Raw genomic sequence first — 23,854 nt, forward strand, 5'->3', positions numbered from 1 at the left:
GACAGAAAAACATGCTGCAACAGAAGATGTAATGGAACGAAGAAGAAGAGGAAGAAGAACCAAAAGAAATGGAAAAAATTGGAGCTTTCCTCGGAGAGAAGCAAACCATACCGCTTAGCGCTAGTGTAGGGAAGATGGTGTGACAGAGAGTAACAGAAGCCGGAATCAGAGGACATGAGAGAGCAGGTGAGAGCACAGTTGTGGGTAGCTTTGTGGTCTTGGATAAATCCCCATGAAAGTCCTCTGAGTGAGCTAGTTCACTCAACCCCAGGACAAAAATGACTACCCTCTCAACAGCAACCAGTTTCCACAGAGTCTGTTACAGTAAGTTAAACAGTATGAGCAAGACTAGTTGTTTATTTCAAATGATTTTTGAGAACTGTTCGTGGCTGCTATTCATGATTCTGAAGTAGAAACAGCAGCTTAAAGTCATCTCGCAAGCCAGCCCGTCTCTAATACCGTCTTTTGTCTCTGCAAGCTTTCTGCCTGCTCACGGTTATTCTGGCAAATGGCAGAAGCACTGTCATGCTCAGTCAGGGAACTGGCCGTGGGCAGACTGGGAAAGTGAGACATGCAAACACAGTGTGCGGGAACATGGTGTGCGCAGCCTGCTTCTCTTGGCTCCATGCCCTTCGTGTGGGTCCTGTCAGCCCTTTCCCACGTTAGTATGTGGTTATGTGATTATCCTGACTGACAGCCAGGTAAGGCATGTGATGTGCTGGAGCCATTGCAGGGCATCTTACATCCCAGAGGAGGCTGAGCCACTCTGTGTGGGTTGTGTTCAAGCAGAATTAGTCAAAGACAAAAGTGGTGGAGTTAAAAAAAAGTCCCCATTTAACCATTTCAAATCCCTAAAATGCTCTTTTGATAAAATCAAGAACAAAAAAAGTTGTCAAGGTGTATGGCTGCTGATTTTGATAAACACTGAGTTCCGAAGCTATTATTTTTTCTTTGCTCAGCTTTGACAATATCTAGTCCCCCCTCCCATCCTGTAATATAATTGATAAGTTCAATTTACTAGCACAAGATGTAGCCAGTGTAATAGGACGTGGGCACGGAACATAGCTAAGTACCTTACTGCTAAGTTTCTGAGACTGTTGGCACACGCCCTTAATCCCAGACTCTGATGGCAGAGGCAGGGAAATCTCAGAGTTCTAAGCCAGCGAGGGAATTCCAGGACAGCCGGGGCAACATAAGAAGCCATGTGTTGAAAAACAAAAACCAAACCAAAGTTACTGAGAACCTATGGTTTACTTTAGTGCTGTCTAAAGTGAAGTGAACTGGGCTCAAGGCTGTCTAAGACATTGATAAATTATACAGAGAACAGCAACACTGGGCACATGGTGATAATATCGATGTAGAAAATATGTAGAGAAGTATCAGTGAATTCCAAGATATTCAGTGACAACCAAACATGAGTGTATCACGCCACAATAGCATATATGTTGCAAATATTTAGCCAGATGGACTTTCTCAAATACCACATGATACATTCATAAAGGAACATCAGACCACAATGTGTTGACATGGTAGACCTCAAAAATGTTTCTTCCTTTTTTTTTCTCCCTTCATTTTGCCAAGAGTTTATTTTTAAGGGTAAGCGTTCTTTTATTATTATTATTATTATTATTATTATTATTATATTTACTATTATATAATAATGATAATATTCAAATAGTGTGTGGGTGGGAAAACTGGAGATCAGAGGACAAGTTGGTTCTTTTCTTCCATGGTGGGATCTGGGAATAAAACTCAGGCCGCCAGGCTGGCACAATATTTTAGTTTTATTTTTATTGTGTTGATAAAAAACCATGACAAAAGCAAGCAACAAATTTATTTTAGCTTACAATTCCAGACGACAGGCCATCATTGAGAAGAAGTTAAGACAGGAACTTCAAGTAGCTGGTCATATTATACCCTCAGCCAACAGTAGAGAGAAATGAGTGCACACAGGCGCGGGAATCGGATAGCTTTCTCTACTCTCATACAGTCCAAGGCCCTAAATCAGAGAATGGCATTGCCCACATTAGGCTAGACTTAGATGATTCTAGTTACTGAGAAGTTGACAATTAAGTTAACCATCACTTTCTTACCTGCTGAGCCATTTCAGCAGCCCTACCTAGAATATCTTTATTATAAAACTATGAACTTAGGGATCAAATCTAGGGATATCCAATCTGAAATATTTCCAACTGTACAAGTAAATGCTTATAAGAATCAGGAGTTCAATCAGCTCCTAGTTTTAGGACATTATGTGTGTGGTGGCAAATCTTGGTGGTCAACATCAAATACCTTGGAAGAGGGAACCTCAGTCGAAGAATCACATCTTTTACACTGGTGAGTGAGCACAACTGTAGAGCATCTTCTGGACTGTTAATTGATGGATGAGGGTCTAGCCCATTGTGGGTGGTGCTAACCCTGGGCAAGTGATCCTGGGCTATATAAGAAAGAGCTTTCGTCTGAATGGAAGCTACAAAGCATTGTTCCCCCATTGACTCTGCTTTAGTTCCTGTTTCCAGATTCCTACCTAGGACCTTCTCCCTGGCTTTTCTGGGTAATGGATTTCAGTCAATTAGCAAAAAACATAGCCTTTCCACCATGAGGTGTTTTGGTCACAGTGTTTATTGCAGGAACCCATAACAAGTAGGCTAATGTGAATAATTAATGTTTTGTTTGCTTAGAGACAGGATTTCTTTGTGTAGCCCTGGTTATCCTGGGACTTGCTTTGTAGACTAGGCTGGCCTTGAACTCACAGATATATACCTGCCTCTGTCTCCACAGTGCTGGGATTAAAAATGTGTCCCATGCATGATTAAGTCTTTAAAAGAAAAAAAAAAACCCTATCTTTTATTGATGTAGGCCAGGGAAGCAGGTAGACTAAGTGCAGATCTTCACTTCCACCTCTCCGCATCTACTCCTCAGTTCTATAGCAGACCATCTGCTATAGCCTCCACTCCCACTCTGCTTCCTTCTTGTAGACAAATCTTGACTAAACTTTATTTCCACCAATCCCTTTTCTCAGCCCCAAACTTCATCAGGCATTCCCTGGGAACCTGCCAGCTAAGCCTGCCATAGAAGCAAATATGCCAGCAAAGCAGGCAGGTGAGCTTCAGATCTTCAGTCTCTGTCCTCCATATTCAACCCCCAAGTTTCATCCCTGGCTTTGTAGCAGACTACTTGCTTCTGGCCTCTCATCAATTTCTGACCCCATTTTCAGGGGACTAAGCAAATGATGGTGGAACGCTGTGGGTTTATGTTAAGGCGATATGTGATTGAACAATAGGGAGGTAGGCGGGGAAAGGTTCTAGAAAGGTGAAAAGAGAAGGCAGGAGGTGGTGTTTGATAGAAGAGATTCCGGAGGCAACATTGAAGCTGATGTGTATGTTTCTTTAGGTGCATCTCTAGGTTGATGAGGTTGTTATTATTATTTCTAAGGGTTTCCATGGGTCTATTTATCTCATATAGAAGGGCGGTTTATATCTTAGTCCATTGGATGTAAGCTTATTGTGTAGCGGGTTTGTGGATTGAGAATTTAACCCATAAACCTGGTCGATTAGTTACGAGGCTGTGGAGTCATGTTTGTACTGGGCGGTGGGGGAAAGGAACATGCCTGAGCAGTCATATCCACCCTGGGCAGAAGCAGCAGACACGGTAGTGTTTCACCAAAAGCTTTAAAAACACAAAAAGCGATCATCGATCATCCTGTTCCTTCCTCCTGTAGTGACAAGAGGGGAGAAGTCCTGGGAACACCTAGGCACTGGCATGGTGACACTGGACATGGTCAGGCAGCAGGCAGCCCGGTGTCTCAGGTCACCTTTCGGGTGATGACTCCCATTGCCCATGACATTAGACTGCCGTTTCATTAGCTCTGTGGGCTAACACTCAACACAGCACACCACTGCCTTGTCACACTTTCAGCTGGACTGATTGCTGTGCGGCAGCGAAACACTTCGCCATGACAGGGGACACTCTTGAAGGTTAGATGTGGTTTCAGAGGAAGGCGGGGCCTTTGGCACAGAAATGCTGAGGCATCTCACACGGTTCACAGCGGACTAAGGCCGGGTTTGTCAGAAACGTACAGGCAGTGCCGTTCCGCTGAGCCCCCTCCTCATCCTCAGTGTCTTGAATCTTTGGTGCTTCAATGGTAGACCTTTGATCTTTGGGTTTGGGCAGCACAGGGCCTACAAATCCAATATTGTCATAAAAGTTATGAATAGCGCTGGGGCTAGAATGCAGTCTTGAAAAAGATCAATTTCTTTGGCTAAGCAGTCAATGCCAGTCTGGAGTTGTCTATTACAACTTCTCAACTGCTGCATTCCTTCGAGTGAAGGTCTTTGGGATACGGAATTTGGTCTCTTCGGGTGTCTTCGAGTTAGATTGTTTTCCATCTCATTGACCTCAGATTTGAGCTTATCCAGCCTTTTCTTCTGCAGTAGATGATCTTTTCGATGTGCTCTTGAATCTGGTTTGCAAGTATTTTATGGAGTAATTTTGCACATATGTTCTTAAAAAGTATTAATCTGTAATTCTTTGGGTTTTTTTGTTCGTTTTCATTTTGCAGTCCGGGTCCTTTATTTCTTTTTTGCACATTACGCCATGAATTCATAGGGAATGGGCTCCAGCAGCTCAGGCTCTTTTCCATTAGTCCTCACTCCGGCTCTTTTCCCTTAATCCTCACAAAGTGCGCTTCTCTGGGTGGCGCAGGCTGGCGCTTCAGCTGAACCCAGCTGCCCTTCTCTTTGGCTTCTATTTTCTTCTGAGCAGTCTCCTTCACCTGCTTCAGGAAGCTGTCTCTGTCCTTCGAGTGCCTGCTGTGCTCAGTCCACACATGGATCCTCTTGGCCAGAATCTTGCCCTTAACTTGCTTGTTTACGATGATGCCTATGGCATGTGGGTGACGTTGTAGACTCTTCCAGTTTTGCCGTGGTAACACTTATGGGGCATTTCTTTTTGAACAGTGCCCATTCCCTTGATGTCTACAATATCACATGTATGTGGTCAAAGGAACAACTCCATGTTTCCTAAAAGGCCTAGAGAACATATAGTGAGTGCCTCTCCTCTTTCCCTTTGTGGTCCTCATGTTGGTGAGTTAACTGGAAGATGGCTGAAAGCGATCTGTACTTTTTTTGTCCAGTCTTTATGTGGTTTGACTATCAGGGTAACTGTGGCCTCATAAAACGAGTTACGCAATGTTTCTTTCATTTATATTTTATGGAATACTTTGAGGAGAATTAGAGTTAACTCTGTTTAAATTGTCTATTTAAACAATTTAACTTATCTTGATTTAACTTTGGTCAGTGGTATCTATCAAGAAAATTACCCATTTCTTTAAAATTTTCCAAAGTGCTGAAGTACAGGTTTTTAAAGAATGTTCTTATAATTCTCTGCATTTTCTTGGTGTCTGTCAGTTTGTCCTTTTTCATTTCTGATTTTATTAATTTGGATATTCTTTTTCTTTAATTAATGTACATAAAATACTGCCCCCTTGTTCCCCATATCACAGAGACTTTCCCCCATTCCCATTTCTTTCTCCCCTGAGACGGTGCTCCCCCAGATATCCTCTACCCTGACACTTGAAGTCTCTGCCGGGGTAGAAGCAATTTTGGATATTCTTCCTTCACCCTTCAGTTAATTTGGAAAATTACAATAATTGATTTTCTCAAAGAAACAACTCTTTGTTTCACTGATTTGTTGTATTGTTCTCTTGTTTCTTTTTTTATTATCAATTAATAGAATTTATTTATCATATTAATAAATATGATTATTCATTGCCATCTAATTTGTTTGGATATGTTTTCTTCTTTTTCTTTGCTCAGTTTCCTTGAGTTTGTAAGCTTTCTGTTGTTTCTGTTGTTGAAATCCAACTTTAATCAACGTTGGTTCGATAGAATTGGGGAAGTTATTTTAATTTTGATGTATCTGTTGAGACTTGCTTTGTGTTCAAGTATGTGTTTAGTTTTGGAGACAGTTCCGTGAGGTCCAGAGAAGTATATTCTTTTGTGTTTATTTTAGCCTGTCTACTGAAGCTTATGGCATGGAAGTACATTAAGATGGAAGCAGGTAACAGAGGAAGGTACTTGTCTCATGGTAGTCAAGAAGAAGACAGAAAGGGACTGGGTACCCAATGCTCCTTTCAAGGGTATTCTTCCCACTCTCTTGGAATTCCTTCCATAGCTCTACCTCTTAAAGGTTCCATCATATCCTCCTACTGTATGCTGGGAATCAAGTGCTCACCACACAGGCCTTTGGGAAGCACCTGTTCAAACTACAGTAGTGTGCCAGATTCCATTGTATTCATACCTTTAGTCTGTTTGAGTCTCCCATCAACCCAACACAGAAAGGGATGAATTTTTTTCCTTACAAAAATTCTCTGTAAAAAGACTGTTGGATACTTCTTCAAACATAACACAGCAAACGTGTTATTTTTCGGGAGAGGGGAACCTTTCTAGGATGATGTCATAAGCCACATTAGTCAGTCAATCCATGGCAGACATTTTGGGAATTACCAAAAAAACTAGGCATGGTACAATCCTAAGAATAAAAAACAAAGTGAAAGATTGAAAATTTTGAAAAAAATTCCCAGGAATACTAACTCATCCAAATGAAGAATTTCTTGTGGACAAAAGGAAGATTCTCCCTACTGTTCAAAGAGGCTTTGCCAGGGTTTCTTTCTTTCTTTTTTTTTTTTTTTCTTGTCCTTCAATTTTCTTTCTACTCCATTAAGAAACTTTCATCCTGAAATATAAGTAGTTGGTATGGTCTTTGTTTTGAAAAAGTCAACTACATTCCATTTTCTCAGATGGCGTAGTCGTAGATACTGAGAGTTGATAAGTTTCCTGTTATAAGAAAGGAAGAGCAACCCCTTAGTCTTACTGGGCAATGAACAAAAGCCTGAAACAAATGCAGTTTTGCAGGCAAGATTCTAACCTCTGTGATCTGTGCCCTATTGTTAGGTCCATGAACATGAATTTCTTACATTATGATGAAATGGTTGTGGAGGGGTTAGTGGTTGCTGACTTTGATATAAAGGGCTGGCGACTCTTATTTGTAAGATTTACTGCTGCAAAGTTACACTTTTGGGTGAGAAGCTGTTGATAATCATCTGCTTCTCAGAGACAGCCAATCAGTTTTCCTTGAGGATGTGGCACCTGGTACCCTAGTGGTGGCTACAGACCGAATAGCATGTTGGTGACATTAGTTGGATTCAATGGACTTACAAAAACTAAAGAAATGAAGTTGGGTGGTGAGAAATGGGAAGTAAATCTGGAAGGAGTTAGGGGAGGGGAATGTGAATCAAATCAACATAAGTATCAAAAATTCTCAAACAATTAATTGAAATAAAAATACATTCATTACAATTCATTTTTGGTGCATATTTCTACACTAACATATTACGTAAAGCTATTTTTGTTTTTAAAGTTTAACGAATATTTAAAGAAACAGTTTTGCATAATTTTCATGGAGTCCAAGTATTATTACAGAAAAATGCAAATTTCCCTAAATGCAAGCATAAAAAATTTTTCTCTGAGTCTCTGAAAGCAGTCTGCATTTATCATAGTTAAAAAGAACATTCATGGAGACCAGACTTGCCCTATGAATTGCCACCACAAGCACACTGGATGGAAAGTTACCACAAGGGGATTATAGCAGGGGTTGGGGTGGAGGGACAACAAATTCCCCACAAATTCAATAAGGTACAGAAAATGGTATAGTTCTTGTTTCATCTTATTAAATAAAAATTAAGGTTTAATAACCCAGAAAAGCACAATTTCTTCTGTGAAAATCTAGGCAGGCATGATATTATTCATTTTATCTTAACAAGTCACAGTGAATGTAAGGTCCAGAAATGGCATATCATTTCTGATTACCAAGGTACAGAAAAATAAATCAATATTTTACCCAGTGTGTTTATCTTTTTTGTGAACATCCAGAGCTCCTGACCACATAAGTCACGTCCACATCAATCATTAAAGCATCATGCTTTTTAAAAAATTAGCTAAAGTTCTATAGGCACAAAATCATTAGCTATACATGGCTAGAACCCCTTCCTCCCCTCAAAAAAGTGTACTCCAGTCAACGAGTCATCTTATGTGAAACTCACAACTACAAACTTCCTTCTGGGGAAACCCCAGCCATGTTTTTCTGTCCCTGCTAAGTTAAATAGGGCTTGAGCTGAGTCAAATGACAATGTGTGCACACAGCAGAGCATCTGACTAGTTAACATAGACTTGCTTTAAAATACCTTGACCTTAGCATAACATGTGGCCTTGATGTCATTGGAAAGCACTGACCACTGTGTCTACAGTGGAGTGTAGAGTGGATTGAATCTAATGTTTACGCAGATATGGGATCTATTTCTGAAGAATTATCCCATTCCTGGCATGGGCTTTTCATTTGTTAGCCTGTGGTGTCTCTTAGGAGTATTACCACTTTGTTCTGAGGTAATTCCATTTGTACACTTTTGAATATATGTGTACATACGCATTTTAAGAAGCTTTTATGGTAGTCAGTTTACATAGAACTTTTTTCCTCTGACTCTGTCTCTCTGTTTGTCTCTGTGACTCTGTTTGTCACTGTCTGTCTCTGTCTCTCCATGAGACAAAGTTCTCTGTGTAGCACCATTGTTCTGGAAGTTGCTCTGTAGACCAGGCTGGCCTCAAATTCAGAGATCTCTCTGCCTCTGCCGTCTGAGTGCTGGGGTTAAGGGCGTGTGTCACTACTGCCTGGATCCACAAGGCTTTTTTCAAACAATCTTTAGTACTACTTATTAATCTACATATTCCCTCCTCCATTGTTCCTTCCCATCCCCCACCCAATTTAACCCTTCCTGCTCCATTGTCCTCCTCCTCTTGAAAACCATGGCCCCACAGATCCTTACTATATTCCTTAACACAGTGGGCAACACAAATGAAACATACATCTCTCAAGATTCAAAGCTAATATCCAAATATGAGATGAAGCATGAAATCTCTGTCTTTCTGAGTCTGGGTTACCTTACTTATGAATTTCATAGTAAATTCATAAAAAACTTGTTCATTTGATAGCTGAATAGAATAAAAGAGCCGTAAATGGTGTACCACATTTTTATTACCAATATTCTTGGTCGCCCTCCAGAATTTGACTGTGAGACCCTGTTGCCAAAGATACCACATACTTGAATCACAGAGCATGTAGAAATTAACCCAACACTCTCCTGGAAGTTTTAATTCTACTGGCTAGTTTTCACATTGTGCACTACCAAAGGAAAGCAATCAACAGTCTTATCCAGCTATGAACCATGAAAACTACACTGATGACTGTCCTCACAAGAGATATGCAATGGTGTAATAGTGGTATGCACATTGTGGGGGTAACCAATCACTTTCTGATTGAATTTAAGGTCCATTTCATGGTATAGAACTCACACTTGACACCATTGTCAGGGCCAGAAACCCACGATAGATAGACAGGTCACAGGACCTCAGGTAAACGTACTTATACTTTATCAAATAGAATAGTATTAATTCTGCCCTTCGTGACTTACTGTTATGTCAGCAGTACTGCTTCTCTCAAGCCTCATTAGAAAACCCGTGCAGTAGAAGGTGATTAATAGAGACTCGTAACTGGACAAGGTGCAACAAATAAGAGACTAGAGAGTGCTTTGCTCTGAATGGTGCACCTATATTGCGTTCCTTCTCCCAAGGATCAGAGATCGCTGTGGAAGAGGGAGGTAGAAAGACTGCCAGTGTCAGAGATAGCAAATGATTAGTGGAGGTTGATTGCCTGGATACAACAAGGAGGTTACATTTTTACATTTACGTAAGTTGTGACAGCATTCAGTAGATCTGTGTAAGCTCAAGCAAGCAAGATCAGACCATAAAGAGGGAAGGTGAGCACAGAGTCGCACCCCTCGATAAGAGCTATTGGTAGATAATAGCTGCTGGGCGAGGGAGTCCGTTTTTTTTTTTTTTTTTTTTTTTTAGTGTAACCCTTACTAGGTTGCTCATGCTGGCCACAGACCCAAGAGTACATGGGCAACACAAATTGAACTCAGTGAGCTTAAAACATGAAGACGTAATGCTGAGTAGGTAGAGAAGAGGGAGGATTGATCTGCGAGAGTTTGGGGGAAGCTGGATATAAATAAAATACACTGTATGAATTACTCTCAAATAAAAATGTAGTCTGGAATCCATTTAGGGAGAAGAGGCTGGGAGAGGTTGGTTGTAGCGTGTGTTAGAAATTAAAAGAAAGGAGACATGATTAAAAAATATGTGTTATATTCTTGTGTGTGTATGTGTGTGTGTGTGTGTGTGTGAGAGAGAGAGAGAGAAAGAGAGAGAGAGAGAGAGAGAGAGAGAGAGAGAGAGAGAGGTGGGGGAGGGAGAGAAAGGGGGAAAGAGAGAAAGAGAGAGAGGTGTCGGGGCACACAGATGTCACAACAGGCATGTGAAAATCAGAATGTAATTTTCAGAATTGATTATCTCCCCATCCATATTGTTGAGGCCGAGTGCCCCCTTTTGTTTCTGCTGCACTAAATATTCCGTTCTAGCTGCACTTTGAGTTTCTGGGCGGTTGTCATTTCTCTGCCTGCCATGGCACAGTAAGAGACCTGGGAATACAGCTGCAAGCCACCTTACCTGGCTTTTGACATAGAATTCAGGAATAGAACCCAGGTTGTCAGTCTTGCATAGCAAGTGCTTTGACTTACAAAGCCAGCTTGTTGGCCAGAGAGTTAAGTTTTTTTTTTTTTTTTTTTTTTTTTTTTTTTTTTTTTTATCAGTTAGACAATGGTTGAGGCGATGAAAGATCTTTTCTTTCTTCTTTTTATTCCAGTGCGAAGAAAGCTGTAGTAATTTCCCCAGCAATCTGCAGGCTTTTCTTACTAGGAAAGCGATGAGCCAGGCTCCTGGTCTTCTTCTGGGAGCTTTGTGCTCAGTCTTAGTCTTTCTACCTGGACTCGACTCTTGATCAGAAAGTTAAGTGTTGGTGTTGGGAGTGTTGGTGGCAGCGGTTTGAAAGTACATGCCAGGAGAGGGGAAGATCTGATTCTTCTGTTTGTTGACCTTTGTGTAGACAGTGACATCCACTGTATCTCAGTACTCTCTATAAAGCTTGTCTCTTTGTCTCCCTGATCCATTTTCATGATATTAGATAATATTTACATGACATCTACAGATTGATGGATTAGCCTTACCTCCGTGGTTCAGCCTCATCTGCTCACATCTTGCGCTGCATAGTTTGGACTTTTCATGGCAATTTCATGCTCAGCGCTCCCCAAGCACAACACTTGATGTTTTCACCTCCCATTTCACGTTTTTTTTTTCTATCTCAAAAATCAGTAGTATTATTTACTCACATTTTATTGCTAACACCTTAGGGCTCATGTCAACAGCATCTTTTTTTCCCTCACTATATTTTCATAGCCAAGACACTGGCAAAACGTGTCCTGCTCTGTCTCCAAAAAGTACTTGGACTCTGCCAGTTGTCATCTCCACCATCATGAAGTTCCCCCAGTCAGCACGGTTTCCCACCTGGACCTCCATACTAGATGGCACGGCCAACCATCTTCCTCAGTTTCCCTCTGATGGCTTATAAATGCACACAGCAGCTCTTGTGATGTTTCCCAGATCCCCACACCATCACGTGTGTAGCAGCCTTCACATGGCTCCTTTCTTCATAGGAATGAGGTAAGAGACCTTTTCCTCTTCCGGAAAGATTCATTGTCTTCCTCTCCTACTTTCTCTAGTTTTCTTTCTATTTCTCTTACATTCGCCCTCAAATAGGCTGAGACAGAGCCTCATTTTCTAGAGTGGCCGGCCTTGAAATCAGAGAACAGCCTTCTTCTGTTTCCAGAACCTGAGATCCCACTGGCCTCCGTTTTTAGTTATTAGCATTCTTTAAAAACCTTTAAAATCTGAGGTTATATTTATTCTCTCAGGATAATGACCAGGTCATATAGGATGAAAGTTGTGTCTTTCTTAGGGTTTGGTTTCTGTGACTTGGCTTTATGAGGCCTTTCCCAATTACTCTGTTTAATGTAAATCTCTCAATTAGTCACATTGCCGTCCCCACCCCACTGGCCATCAGTGTTCTGATAACAAGTTATAATTATTGTCTATGTTGACTGTGAACAGTATTTACCTCACTAAAGACAAAGGTGCCTTTCCTAGTTGCCAGTGAAGCACAGGGCTCAGCAATAAATAAGAGGTGCCTGACCTGTTAGAACGCCAACAACAGCTTCACTTTATACAAAAGAAAAAGCTACATAACTCGTCTTTCAGCACAGTAATTTTGGTGACATTTCTGTCACCTGCACATTCTCACCATGCTGTGCTCATACAAGCAATATATACCCATTGCTTTATTATGGAAATAAGAGCCTTATACAATTATACGGAAAATTTCACAAACAGAAACATTTTAATTAGCGCCATTGGTTCATTAATCATACTAGTTGGCATTGAAGATACAGACCGCGCTTACATCCTGTGTAAGAGTGTCTCTTGCTAGATGCAGTGCTGCGGCTGATAAAACTGGATGGGAAAGTGCTTGCACAGACTGTATGAAGAGCTGAGTTTCAACACTTAAAATGAAGTAGGGCTACAACTATGGCTCTGACTGTGAAACTGACTCCAGGACAACCTAAATGGTCCCCTTCTTGGCTAAATAATTTGTCTTTTACAAAACAAATGTTTACTTATTGTAGGAAACTAAAGGTAGCTTAAAATGTTAAAATAAAGTTATTAATAGCCCAACACCTAGAGATCATTATTATTACTTAGTATATTCTACATGTGGAACATCCATAATCTAAAATTTTTACTAAATATAGTAATATAACAGATATTTTCCTCACATGTTAATGACACTAAGCAATTCTATAATTCACGTTGGTGTTGAATACATGTTCGGTTGTTCAGTCTTGCCATAACTTAGTTAACAATAGTCAAGAAATATAAATACACATTTGTGGAAAATGCTCAACTAAGCTTTAAATTTTTAAATATTTGTAAGCTATCTTATTTTTAATTATATGTGTGTTTGTCTCTGTATATTCATAGGAGCACAGGTGCCCACAGAGGACTAAAGACAGTGACAGATTTCCTGGAGCTCCAGTTACTGTCAATTGTTATTCTTTCAATGTGATGCTGGGTACTGAACTCCTTTGTTTTGCAAGAGCATGACGCTTTCCTAACTGCTGAGCTTCCTCTCTAGCACCTCTGCTGGCTTTAAAAAAGTTATTGTAAATAAGAAGTATTCTTGTTCTAAAGGGTTTATGGTTTTGTGAGTGATGTAGACCAATAGAAAGCAACTTGAAGGCAAAGAGTTCAAATTGGAACTAGGCAGATTTACTAGGTTCCTATTGGTACTGTGAATTTAGTAACTTAATACAGTATAGGCTTATCCATGTTGGCTTCTGGAGGTGAAAAGCGCCATGTTGATTTCCCTGGGCTAATTAATGTCAAGGTGGTTGCCACACTGGCTCCTTCTCCCATGTTTGAGAGGAAATCAGTTTCTTTCAACTTCCTGAGCTGCATTCCTTGGCTCTTGGCTCCATCTTGCATCTTTAAAGGTAATAGTGTAACATCTCCAAATGTCTCTGACATTCTGGATCACATGGTCCTCTCCTCTGCAATACAATCTCCCTCTCCCTTCTGTTATAGCCATTCCTGATTCCATTTATTGTCTTCTCCTGAGATCCAGGATGATCTCCCTAGCTCAAGATCCTCTACTTGAATCACATCTAGAAAACCTCTTTAGTCATCTGTGGTGGCCTTTACAGGTTCCCAGGGTTGGACTGAGATGCTTTCATTACTAAGTAAAGCAAACTTCATCCATAGAGACCTACAGGTCAGCACGACTGGCTCAATGAAAAACTTAGAAGGTGAGAGCTTTCAGATAATAATTTGAAAGAGAAAGAGAATATTAAGGTAGCAGAACTCCCAGAAATCTGAGGCCTAGGGGACAACAGATAGTCTGAGTAAATCAAATACAATAAAAGCATTTGCAGAAGCCAGAAGAAGACCAGGAAAGCAGAAGCCAGAATTTTGAGGTCTTTGGTTTTTGTGTCCTAGTGGAAGGACAGTGCCAGAGTGGTATCAAAGGGAGAAAGAGACATCACTGTTGTCCTTGGATCTAGTGTCTAGACTGTATTAGGAAACATGCATATCTTTGAAATACCAGGACATTATAAACTTACCTAGACTAAGATAGACGTGGTTTATACCTACCTTTATGGAATGTGCTTACTGAGAATAAGGCTAATAGACAATAAATAATAAAACCGAATAAATACACCTGGAGGCATATTATTGAAGGAACACCTACAGTGTTATCAGAGAGTAACTGGAGACTACTCATCTGTCGCCCAGGGACATCCTTTCAGAGGACACAGGGCTGAGTTGAGAACTAAGAAGAAGCAAGGAAAAGATTCCCATGAAGATCCATTTATGAAAGGAAGAGAGATGGTGTCAGCGAGTCTCAGAGGAACAAGGACAGAGATGCTACGGCCTGAGCTTGAACAGGCACATTAGATTTCACGGACTACAAGAAGGCCCTGAAGTGTAGTCAAGTGGATGACTGGGATGGATTTACTTTTGAAACGCCAGGTAGTTGGTAAAGAGATGCTGTCTCTCAGTAATGGGGAAGAGCAATGGGGATGGGGAAGGTTGCAGAATGAAGATGTGCTTTGGAGACACAATGGCCGGTACTGGGGGAATCTATGGGTATGAGTGATGGAGGTTTGAACAGTAGTCCAGAGCAAAAGTCGAGGGCTGGTCAGAAGAGTCAAACTTGTCTGTAGGTGGTGATAATATCCCCAAGGACAATAAGCACAAGGAACAAGTTGTTTTGTATGTATGTGACAGTGAGGAATGTCAAGGTCAGTTTCGGAATGTGGATTCTCCTGTGGAGCAGTCACATGGGCCAGTCTAGAGGGAAGTGAGTCTGGAGTTTAATACAAAGGGCTGACTTCGGGAGCCATAGGTATCTGGGTGGTTATGAGAACCTTTAAGGGGGATGAGGTTGGTTAGGGAACCAGGAAGGCCCATACTGAACTTGAACTGGGAAGAACACCTAGCGTCCTTGACCAGGGGAGGACCACACTTTAGGAGGAAAGTTCAGGGTTGGTGGTGCCCTCTGTCCCTGTGAAACCACTAGCTACGGAGGGAGTGTTCAGCCACATCACGAGAGCAGGTTTGGAAAGCTTCCTAGGTTTAGGAACAAAGAGGATGTGTTAGTCATTTAGGGCAAGAGCAGTTTCAGGGGAGTGGCTCAGGCAGACGGCAGATCAAATGGTTGAGGACTGAATGAGGGAGAAGCTAACTAGCATGATGGAAAAATGAGACCTTTCCAGACAGCATCCCCATGATGTCTAGCCACAATTCATGGAGGTACCGGTAAGGCAGTTTGTTCATAGGGACCTGCGCAAGAGAAGTTGCTCAAATTCACTGACATTTATAATGTTCTTAGTCTTGGACCCAAGATGTTCATTTTCTAGATGTTTCCTAATATTTTAAGCTTTCTAAAGAATATCCAACTGTTTCTTAGTGTTAGTTTTTAAAGGTAATTTTTATGTTTCATATGTGCATTGACCTTCCTTGCACACTCACCTCTTTACCTCTTTACCACCTCTGTTCACCTTCCCTCCTCTTCACTGACCTCTTTCTCATATTTATGTCCATTTCATTTATTTCATGTCCTGCAAGATTAACCAGGCCCATCTGAGTGACTGTGGGTTTAGAGTTGTCCATTACAGCCCAGTATGTTCAGCAGTGGGTATACAACTAAAGTTAGTGACACCCACTTTCTAGAATTTATTGATGGTCAGTAATAGAGAGGGGAAAGTAGAACCCCAGGAGCCTCTGCACTCCTTGACTCATTGTTGATAGAGCTACTTGTGGGGTCCAGCCCAGGGACCTATAGTTGCTATGTTACTAATTAAAGTGGATACAGGCAGTCTAGGGAATGAAGTTATGTAACCCTTTCCCTATTGTCTAGCTCTTACATATTTCTTACACCCTGTTCTAAAATGTTTCCTGAGCCTTAAAGGGCATGGTAAAAGTGATTTGTTTAGGGCTGGGCTTTGTCTTGGGTTGTATTGTTTAGTTTGTTTTCTTTTATTCAGATAGCTATTTTATTGCATGTGGTTCAAGAGCATTCAAGTAAGAACTCAAATAAAACCAATGTTAAAGATTTGTCTCTAAACATAGCCAATGATGCTACATTTGCCTGTGAGCTCTCCAATGTAAAACCATATCCACGTCTTGGCGGCCAACAAACTGTTTAGCACACCTTCTTTAACTGTGAGGGTTTGAAGCCACCCGTTTTAGCATTTTGAATTTCCCTTTACTCTGACTAACTGGAGGGAGCTCAGTAGAGGTTATAGGAAGCTACCTCAACCTTAGCATAATGTGGCCAGTAAGTCGTGGCAGGCAGCATTCACCATGATAGGACCTTTGCCGAGAAGTTACAGATGAATTTGGCCATGGTCTGAGGTGAAAGGTCTGAACGGTTTCTAATAGTAAAACGTTGTAAAAATTAGGGTACCCGTTTATAGGGAATGTGTTAAATATCGGTGCATCACTGTAATGGTTTAAAATGAAGACGCCTCCCCAGGAACCAAGATTGAGTGTCAGTGAGAATAGATTTTAAAACACCACTGGCATCTAATCACATGGATGCCCTGTAGGGTCTACTTTTACTCTGTGTATTATTACATAAGACTGCACTTTTAAACCTTTCACCTTAGAGAGCACAGCACAAAGCTGAAATGGGGGAAAACAAGAATGAGAAAGAGTTCAGATTAGGAGGGAGTGTGCAGTAAAGATGACAGGAGAGCCTGTGGTGGGCAGAGGAAAGTCCCCTACAAGGAGCGCCGGAGGGGAGCCTTATTTTTAGCAGAAGGGGTAATTACTTCTATCCAAATGCTACAAGAGAAGCAGAAACAGCGCCTCCCATCCAACCTGGTTTGACTCTGCTAGTAGAAGTGTGTGATTTCTCATTGGATAGCCTGGAGATAACCTAATAACATCCTCAACTATTAAGAATTTTATATAGATCCTAAGTTTATGTTGCTTTAGAAGTTTATTCCTCGTACCCCTGGGTCCCCTCCAGGGGCCAGTGAGGTCAAACCTTCATCAATTCTGTCTTGTCAACTGCTATTTCTTCACATGTAGAAAATGGGGTCCCCCTGGGGGCTCCATGAGAAATCATTGTAGCAATGTACAAATGGTACTGTGCAGAGAGAAGCTAATGAAGAGCTTATAACGTTCCCTTCATCAGTGGGGTATTTAACTATGATCTATAGGCATATTAAGAATTGTTTTCATAAAGAAGCTTGGAGCATCAGATGCATAACTGTTCATTCTAACCCATTCACTAGTTACAGGACATTGCATTTTAAGCAACCGACCAACACGGCTCCTTAAATTCTAAACAATTTAGGAATGAATTGCTAGCAAAAAGGGAGTAAATATGGATTGAATCTTCAGGAAAAAGGTTAATAGAGATACACAGGTCAAGTGAAGGAATGTTGCTTTCACAAGGAATATAGGTACTGGAGATGAAAATGAGATGCTTCTTGTCAGGAGTGGTGGCACACACCTTTAATCTCAGCACTTGGGAGGCAGAAGCCAACCTGGTTTCGAAATAGAGTTAGTTACAGGACAGAACAGGGATACACAGACAAACCCTGTCTTGAAAAACAGGGGGAAAAATGGATTCAACCGAGAAAGGAAAAGTTAAGAGATAATTTGGGAATTGGTCTCTATGAGATAGAGGGTGATAAGATTTTTCTGAAAATTAAGAGATGTTTGTAAGTGTGGCCCAACATTAAGTAGTAATTAATTCTCCTTTCCCAATTGGTCGTAACTTTTCTCCAAACAAACAAACAAACAAACCAGTATTCCATGAGAATGCTGAAAAGAACTGGAAATGAGCTTCAGGGAGAATCATCCTTGCCGGGTGCAGCTACTTGTCAGTTTCAGCGCTGGGTCCCACTAAGTCCGTACCCACATAGCCATGGGCAGCACTAGCGGCGCTTAGTGGGAAACAAGCATGACTTAGGGTTAGCAGAGGGAGGTGTGGGAAGGCCCAGTGGACCTGGCGACTACAGGATCATATTTCACTGTATATGTGTGTGAAATTCTCAGAGAATGAAATTAAAGGTAAATAAGCTTTAGTTTGATCTAACCACCACAGACCAACAAAACCCTTCCTCATGTTGTTTCTGCAGTAACTTGGTTCTCCACTTTCAGGACTGAAGTGTTTGTCCCTTCTGAAGCTCTTCCTTAAACAGCTGAGCTTTGGAACTGAATCGGGTCTGAATATCACAGAATATCTGAATATTAAGTGATCTTCCCCAAATGCAACATGACCAATTACTCTGAGAATGTAAGTGGGGTACGTAGGTTTTTTTGTTTTTTTTTTTTCCCAACCAAATCTAAGTTCAGAGGGTGTACATTCTCGAGATAAGTGTGGCAAAGAGCTGTCATGAAAAGATCTGTGAGCCTAGGGAGATATTATTTTATAGCTCATTTCTTATTATTTCTCCAAACAAGAGTCTTGAACATTAGCCATGATAAGAACTGCTTACGTGGTTTGTTAAACAGATTCCTGGACTTGAGTACCACAGAAAAGAGGCCATGAATTTATAGCTCTTGTGTAGGTATCAGGGTATAAAAGGCAGTACAAAGCTGGGTGGTGGTAGGTGAGAGAGAGACCAACAGACAGGGAGAGGGAGGGAGGAAGGGAGGGAGGGAGGGGGGAGGGAGGGAGGGAGGAAGGGAAGGAGGGGGGAGGGAGAGACTAAAAGAGAGCAATTTTAAAAAATCCTCATTTTTAATTCCCAAGTTAAATCTTTTTGTTATCTACTGGAGACAGGGTCTCAGCCCAGGCTTGCTTTGACCTTGTTAAGTAGCTCAGGGTGACTCTGAACTGTTGATCTAAATGTGTCCATTTTCAAAGTTCTGGTCTAACAGGTATGCCACTGCATCTGTTTCTATTTTCATACTTTTAAAAGAATTTAAGAGCAACTTACAAGTCTAATTGACTTTTATTTTTCTCTTTAAACTTCTGTGTTTCTGAAAGTCCCATAAGATTCACATCACAGGAAAATGTCATTTTAAAATAGAATTTAAATTCTTTAGACATTTTCCCCCTTTATTTTATATATGAGGGTTTTGCCACATGGAAGTGCACTGCACACCTGCCTGGTGGGCTGCAGAGGCCAGAAGAGGGTTTAGACCCCCTGGAGCTGGCGTTATGGATGGTTGTGAGGTATCACGGTACGAGGCACAGAACCTGGGTCCGCTCCCAGAGCAGCCAACACTCTTAAGTGCCGTGCTGAGCCATCTCTCCAACCCTGGCGTTTAAATTCTTATTTCAAATTAAGGAATATTTCATTGTCCCCATACAATCTAAGTCCTTTTATTCTGTCTTCACACTGCTTTAGGTTACCAGTCCGATGTATCTTGCAAGTATGAGCTTTCAAATTCATCCTGTTTCTCACTTTCTCCTAACGTTGTTAAACAGTTTTCAGAAAAAGGCATCACTTCGTATAGCTTCCCTCTACTGACATAAGCTAACAAGCAAAAGGTAAAAAGAATGCACACTGTATTGCCTTTTTATTGTTTGCTGTGAAGTTGGTGAGAACATGCCTGGGAAGTCGAACACAGAGAGGCGTGGCCGATATGCCTGTCAGCATACCTAGTGTACCCTTCAGTTCATGAACCATGGTCTGTTAAAAGAAAACAGCTAAGGAAAGGCCATCCATCCTCTACCCAACCAGCACGTTTACAACAGGAGCTGGAAGCAGGCAGCAGCAGAATACACAGCTGGCTCTGGAGAAAACAGGAGGCCAAGAGTAAGCCGACGTACTCGGATGGCCATTGTTAATAAAAGGTTCTTTGTTTTTCCTCTTTAAACATTTTGTATTCCTTGAAACCTCCTGCTGAAGAATTTAAGTTGAGTGACTCTCTGGAGGTCTGAACCTGGGACTGCAGAGGGGCTCGGTTATCACTGAAGTCAAACCGTACTTCAGAGGGATAATGAAGGATCCACAGATAAGGCGAGAGAGAAAATGTCTTCCATCAGAAAGAAAGGCCACCTTAAGGCACTGTTACATAGAAGAAAAATGTAATTATTACATTTTTCAATAGTGAAGCTGACAAAAATTGAGCTATACAGCACAATGCAAACTTTTTACTTATATTAATTAAAAAAAAAATACTGCAATGTCGTGGGAAGAGATTCTTCCAAAAACCTTCAGTGAAGCGTCTAATACTCTCATGTTTCTATACAAATATTATACAAGTAACAGAAATATAAATAACCATTTGTAAACTGACTTTCCTCGCAAAGAAGGCCCCCTCATACGCTTTTGTTTTGAAGAAAATTTGCAGACGCTGTTCTGGGAAGCACAAGTACTTCCGGGTAAGGCTGAAGCCCCATTTGCTTGTTATCTTTCAGCTTCTGAACTATAACTTTGGCGAATTCTTCTCCTTGGATGTCAGAAGTATCTAGCAGCTGTCTGACTTTTGAGGTCCTTGTGGGTTTGGTGCTAATGAGTTCATAGTCCTCCTTCATGATCAGGTCCCGAGACAGAAGGGCGTCCAGTGATTGGTTAATGCAAGCTTCAGTCATCTGGTTCACAATGGCTTCCCTCTTACTCTGGATCCACTGCTGTGCTATACCAGCTTGCAGGCGCTCTGCAAGAAAGCAGCGTGAGAATCACAGAGCTGAGGACAGACACAGGCAGTGAGCATAATTCTGTGTGAAAGTGAATAAGCAGAACATGTATTCCTGTATGACTGTGCTGGTGTGAATAACATTCCTGTATGACTGTGCTGGTGTGAATAGCATTCCTGTATGACTGTGTTAGTGTGAATAACATTCCTGTAAGACTGTGCTGGTGTGAATAGCATTCCTGTATGACTGTGCTAGTGTGAATAACATTCCTGTAAGACTGTGCTGGTGTGAATAGCATTCCTGTATGACTGTGCTAGTGTGAATAACATTCCTGTAAGACTGTGCTGGTGTGAATAGCATTCCTGTATGACTGTGCTGGTGTGAATAGCATTCCTGTATGACTGTGCAGATGTGAACTGTATTCCTGTATGACTGTGCTGGTGTGAACTGTATTCCTGTATGACTGTGCTGGTGTGAACTGTATTCCTGTATGACTGTGCTAGTGTGAATAGCATTCCTATATGACTGTGCTGGTGTGAACTGTATTCCTGTATGACTGCTGGCACAGTATTCTTTGAAAAAGCTTCCATTATCCAGGAACTATTCAGAGACCTGAGTTTTATCTCCCCATTCACCTTCCAGAAAGAATATAATATTTTTATATACTTTGTTGTAGAGCAAAGTGACTTAATTTTTGTTTTGTTTCAAATATAAAGGATACCTGCCTATCTGATGAACAAAAATAGCTTCTCTTCACCTTTGAAGTAATTGAAAGTAATGCTTCCTCTTAGCACTTCCTTCTAGGTTAAGGATTCCTGGAATGCATCTGGTCAGCACCAAGTTTGGAAACGCTTTCCCATTTAAACAAATATTTATTGAGGTACAGAACAGAAACTAAGAAAACTAAATGGCGAATCTAGCATCGTGCACTTGTAAGGCAAACAAACACCAGTACTTGCGGTACAACTCACAGGATATACTCACCTGAACTTTTCTCAACCAAGAGTGGACTTATTACAGCCAAGGAGCACGAGGAGGCTCTGCGATCACAGAAGGCTGCCCCTTGTGATACAGAAACGATGCCGTCCCAGCTGTGGTTTCCAGGACAGTGATACGTCTTCAATGAAGAGAAGTCTTGAGGTCCTCCTACCGAACAGTTCATTACAGGGAGAGCTTTCATTAGACAAGATACCAGTGGGTGGGTCACACAGAAGGTAGGCTCGGACGGACTTGGTTTTGCAGTGTCACTGAAGCTACTTCAGAAATCCAATTCTGAAAATACTTGAAATATTTGGTGTGCGTGTGTGTGTGTCTATATGTGAAGGTCAGAGGTCAACATGTAGGAGTCAGCTCTCTTTCTACCATGCGAATTAGAGATGATCAAATTCGGGTTGCTGGCTTGGTGGGAAGTACTTTTACCCACAGTCATCTTGCCAGCACTGCAAACACTTTTTAGAGAATAAACATTCATACTGAATAGGTTTTTTGTTGTCGGTTTTTTTGTTTGTTTGTTTTTTTTGTGCTACTGTTAGTGATTGACTGGTCTATACTTATTATAAATCACAAGGTTTCTGATCTTCTCAGAGTCTCATACTTCTTCCCTGTGAATGCCCCCTTTCTACTTTAAATGTGTCTTATATAGTAAGTGTAATAAACCTACATTTGACACGTGTTTTCTACTTTCTCCTCTAGAAAACAACCTCAGTGTTCCAAGTATATACTACTTCAAGCATATGCAGCTATCTTTCTGTTGACATCGAACACAATCAACATTCTCAGAGGTTCACTGCACATCATCTCCCTGACAGGCATCGATACGTCTCAAATAAGCAAAGCATAAAACAAAATGTAAATTGTAATCATCATCTGTCTGAGCTCTAAACCCCATTTCATGTCTTAGTTCTAAGAGCTGTGTGTTTTCTCAGCCTAACAATGTAGTACTCAGCTTTCTGACCTTCTCAGCTCAGGTGAGCAGTCATAAGGTACCAAGGAGTCACCCCGGGCTCTCACACAGCCTTCCCTGCCTTCCCTTCCAACTGCCCTTACTTCACGTGCCTTCTGCAGGGCCCTCATATCATGGTGGCTCAGTGGGTCAAGGCACTTGCTTCACTTGAATTTGATTCCCAGAATCTACAGTGGAAGGAGGTAAGTGACACCCAAAGATGACTTATAACCTATCCGTGTGCACCGTAGCATGTGTGGCTCTCTCTGTGATGCCCTAGCACTACCCATCCCTGACCCCCAAACACTAAATTGATTTTTTTTCATGTTTCAGCCAGCATGAGCCTTCCTCAAGCAAAAATTTGTATCTTTTTATATACCCTTCTTCAAGAGTCATCCCCTCCTGAACTTAAACGCCTAAATTAGTTCAGCTGAGCAGTACAGGAATTTTTTTTTAAATTGGTTAAATTTTTAAAAATTAATATATATTTGTACGTATTGGTGCCTATGGAGGCCAGAATAGGGTGGCAGGTCCTTTGGAACTGGGGTAGTGACAGTTCTGAGATGCCGTGGTGGGGATGGAGTCTCAGTGCTCTGGAAGAGCAGTAAGCACTCTTTACCACTGAGGCATCTCTGCAGCCCCTAGGAATTCTTGCCAATACCACTGTAATCCTCCTTGATCTCTTCTTTCTCACCCTATCGACAAGACAAACTAAATCACACGCTGTCACTGTTTCCTTGTTTTTGGACTCCATATTGTTCTTTGTACGGAATGCCTATCTGTCATAAGTAGAGGTCAGCCTTTAGCCAGGCATAAGGTCTTCATGATGATGTAATAATATGTCATGTCACAGCGTGACATGAAAGTATTCGTCAAAGAGCCTGGCATTTTTTTTTTTTTTTTCAAATCTTGGATCTGCTCGCTACTTGCTATGTGATCCAGAGAGTTTGTAATCTGTAAACAAGGACTAAGACTAGCTCCTCCACATAAGCTATTAAAAATACTTTCTGAAGAACGTCTCATGATCACAGAATGCCTTTAATAAACCTGTTTGTTCGTCACGACACTGCTACCTTTACATATGTAGACTTGTTACTTAAAAAAATGGAACATGAATAGAAATGAGAAATGTGTTCCATGCACAACATCTGTCTGCCAAGATAACATAATCTGAAAGAAAGTAAGAAGGTTGTGTAACCATGTAAAATCAGCATACCAGGTAAAAAACCTTTGTCTTGAGAAGCT

The 23,854-nt window shown here is 41.2% G+C and overlaps 1 protein-coding gene across 2 annotated transcripts in view; it reads right to left on the bottom strand.

The window, feature by feature from the left end:
- Positions 1–19,612: 19,612 nt before the first annotated feature.
- RIPK2 (receptor interacting serine/threonine kinase 2) overlaps positions 19,613–23,854 on the bottom strand; it is a 32,247-nt gene continuing 28,005 nt past the window's right edge. For both annotated transcript variants that reach the window (XM_080938725.1, XM_080938726.1), the window contains 3 exons: positions 23,826–23,854; positions 21,652–21,813; positions 19,613–20,687 (listed from right to left, as the gene is read on the bottom strand). The exon at positions 23,826–23,854 is cut by the window's right edge and continues 65 nt beyond it. In XM_080938725.1, coding sequence (XP_080794851.1) covers positions 20,350–20,687; positions 21,652–21,813; positions 23,826–23,854 — 529 coding nt within the window. In that variant the 3' untranslated portion in view covers positions 19,613–20,349. The remainder of the gene's footprint in view (positions 20,688–21,651; positions 21,814–23,825) is intronic.

Source organism: Micromys minutus (assembly GCF_963924665.1).
Source record: "Micromys minutus genome assembly, chromosome: 26".
Taxonomy (NCBI): Eukaryota; Metazoa; Chordata; class Mammalia; order Rodentia; family Muridae; genus Micromys; species Micromys minutus.